We start from the raw sequence: 3,126 nt of genomic DNA, 5'->3' as shown, positions 1-3,126 counted from the left end.
TGTGCTCAGAAGCTGGGAGACTTGGAAAATATAGCGAATGTAAGCGGCGGCTGTACGGTGAAGGAATTTGAAATTTTATTATTAATCTTATATATAGTATTATATTGGAGTTTCACCACCCGTTTTACGTGAAGTGGCGTAAAACTCGGTGAAAAACGCGATATTCGCGGTGATATGCAGTAGTTGTGAGTATGTTTTTCACTAGTGTTTTTCATATCACTAGGGTGGCCGTGAAACTCCAATATTACTTCAACCTATTAGTAATAATATAAATAGATATATAAATCTTAAGATAGGCAAGAGTTTTATAGACACTACTGCAAGTCGCGAAATGTTCTTGAGAATCGATTTTTGCGATTTTGATTGTATAAGAGAATTCTAACGGCTCGTTGGTCGTTAGCTGGTTGATATAGCATAAGTAGGTCTTCGTGTGGAAGGGGCGGAGGTTGCTTAGTCCGCGTCGATTGATTCGATCGATGGAGTTAATATATTCGATTCTGGGTGTGAGGTGAAGAAATCTCAAGTCGGACAGAAGACGCGCGGAATTTTTTCCGGGGAAAAAGATGATGATTTTTCTTGGAAAATCACATTCATAGACTTCGGATTCGAACTCAGTAATGTTGGTTGCATTAGAAAGTTCTACCGCTCGTTAACTAGTCATAGATAGTGACACTGGTGATGATGCACATAATGTATATGTATAAGTAGTATACTAAGTGACATTAGTGAATAATAAAACGGTTATCGTTTCCATGTTCGCGTCAAGAAACTCAACCTGTGGAGAATATTACTAAGTTGACACACCTTCGTTTCAGCTGCTAGTGAGACGAACGGCGATAGTTTCCTCAGTAATTATAGGAGTTTATAGACGAATTCTGGTAAATATGTGCAGGAACGAATAACAAGAATTTCCCAGAATTTGCGAAAAATTTTCATATTGTCACCGACACATGTAGTTGACCATATGCATATTACTTATTCCCCTTACTGGTTTCAGCTGCTCCTCATACAAGCGACAACTCGGTCCTCGCACTTGGCATTGACGGCTCAGCTGATATCGAATCTAGAGACAGTACTTGCTAAGGAGGGCGATGAAGGAGTACAGGAGGACGAGCCCGGCCATATGCTCACGGCGCTGTGGTCGCTAGTTGCCCTTGGGCATGGACAGGTGATGGTGGTGAATTTGACGTTGGAGAATTTCCTATGGAGGAATATATGTAATCGCTTTCCTCAGCAGCTGAGCTCAGGAGTTTCCTATACAGTGTTGGAGTAGGAATATATGTAATCGCTTTCCTCAGCACCTGAGCTCAGGAGTTTCCTATACAGTGTTGGAGTAGGAATATATGTAATCGCTTTCCTCAGCACCTGAGCTCAGGAGTTTCCTATACAGTGTTGGAGTAGGAATATATGTAATCGCTTTCCTCAGCACCTGAGCTCAGGAGTTTCCTATACAGTGTTGGAGTAGGAATATGTGTTCGTTTTCCTCAGCAGCTGAGCTCAGGAGTTTCCAGAGATAATTATAGCGGCATAGATTCGAATAAGGTGTATGTTGAGAAATCAAATAAAAATTTTCGGAAATTTTCTGCGAATTTCCGTGTTGGCAACAACGCAAATGAGGTGAGGAGTTTCCTCACTAATTATATGATTTCGAGTAGTGATGTTTATAAACCGAGAAAAAAATTTCCAAAAAATTTCCAAAAATTTTCCGAAAATTTTCAGAAAATTTTCCGAAAATTTTCGGAAATTTTTCGAGCATGTGTACTGTGTACAGAACCTGGATGCGGAAGGCCGGCTGCCAGAGCCACTGAGTTCGTTGTTGTTGAGGGCGACTAAGTGGCAGTGTCTCGATGATCCTAAAATGGAACGTCAACTGCAGCAGATATCTCTAAACTTTGTACTGGAGCATGGGGAGAAACCGGAGGTTGCCTCGCAGGTGATAACAGCGGAGCGAAGCGATGAAGGAATTGCAGAATTACTACTGCGGGGATGAAATATGAGTTTGCTTTCTTCAACTGGGGAGAGGAGTTTATTATATTCTGGGAAAGTAAAAGTTATTATAAAATTTCCTCCTAGAATTTTCATATTGTCACCAACACATGTAGTTGACCATGTTCATATTTTTCTCAGAAATGCCATCTGTGTTTCCGAAGTAGTGTGGGAATATGTGCTTGGGCTCCTCATCTGAAGAAACTAGTTTTATCACTACAGCATAAAAATTCACAAACGATTTTATACAGAAATATGCAAAATGCAACGATGAATTTGCCAAGGTTTTCTCGCGAAATTTTCACAGATGGCGAATCTGTAGGAAAATTATGGGATAAACTCCCGAAGTGAACTGAATGGCTAGTCCTATTGAGGAAAACGCTGTGATCAAGAATATAGCGTTGGTTTTGTTGTAAAGCGTCCCATTTAGAAATTAGTACTATAGATACCCCCGATGCCCTATTGCATTGCTCGGAGTGGGATGAAGAACAATGATTGGCAGAATATATGGTATGGTCGGGAGTGCCGATGAGGCTTGAGGGGATAAAAATTGCGGAGCGAGTGAAGCGAGCGGAGCATATACCGCAACAACAGGCACTCTCGCGTTGTGCGTGCGTGCAGAATTATTCTGGCTTAAGTACGAAGCGTTGGAGACTACCAGATAGATCAAACGACTCCTCTATATGCGGAGGTGTTGAGAAAAATCAGAAAACTCGATTATGCGATCAGCTCGAGTAGATATGGACGAAAAACTTTAATGAGGGAGAAAATTCCTACCCGCGGAGCGAACCGGGGACCTACGTAAAATTCATTGATTGAGTCCATGGACGTGGACTCAGTGAGCTCCGCCCCTTCGTCACGAAGGCCTAGTTAAAAATTCTTGAAAATTAATTTTTCTTTTTAATTTATTATTTTTTTATTTATTTTTTTTGAAAAACGGCGGCACTCTGGAGTGTTGGATGAATAGGTGTTTGCTGAGCTCGGCTGCTTCCTCGCTGATTACGAGAGTTTATGTAGAAGTTAGGGTAGAAATGTACAGAAGCGAATGAGAATTTGCTCGAAATTTCGTATATACTCTTATAGTTTCATCAACTCACGTAGTTGACCATGTGCATATTCTCGCCACTCTATGGAAAAAAG

General features: G+C 41.0%; 1 protein-coding gene across 1 annotated transcript in view; it reads left to right on the top strand.

Moving 5' to 3' along the window:
* Pmar_PMAR024340 (hypothetical protein) overlaps window positions 1–2,308 on the top strand; it is a gene marked incomplete at both ends in the record, with an annotated part of 4,343 nt that extends 2,035 nt beyond the window's left edge. The window contains 4 exons of the mRNA XM_002769258.1: window positions 10–39; window positions 998–1,168; window positions 1,772–1,933; window positions 2,294–2,308. Coding sequence (XP_002769304.1) covers window positions 10–39; window positions 998–1,168; window positions 1,772–1,933; window positions 2,294–2,308 — 378 coding nt within the window. The remainder of the gene's footprint in view (window positions 1–9; window positions 40–997; window positions 1,169–1,771; window positions 1,934–2,293) is intronic.
* Between the last annotated feature and the right edge of the window lie 818 nt (window positions 2,309–3,126).

Source organism: Perkinsus marinus, assembly GCF_000006405.1.
Source record: "Perkinsus marinus ATCC 50983 genomic scaffold scf_1104296966216, whole genome shotgun sequence".
NCBI classification, from domain to species: domain Eukaryota; phylum Perkinsozoa; order Perkinsida; family Perkinsidae; genus Perkinsus; species Perkinsus marinus.
This window is presented reverse-complemented; position numbering and strand designations above follow the sequence as displayed.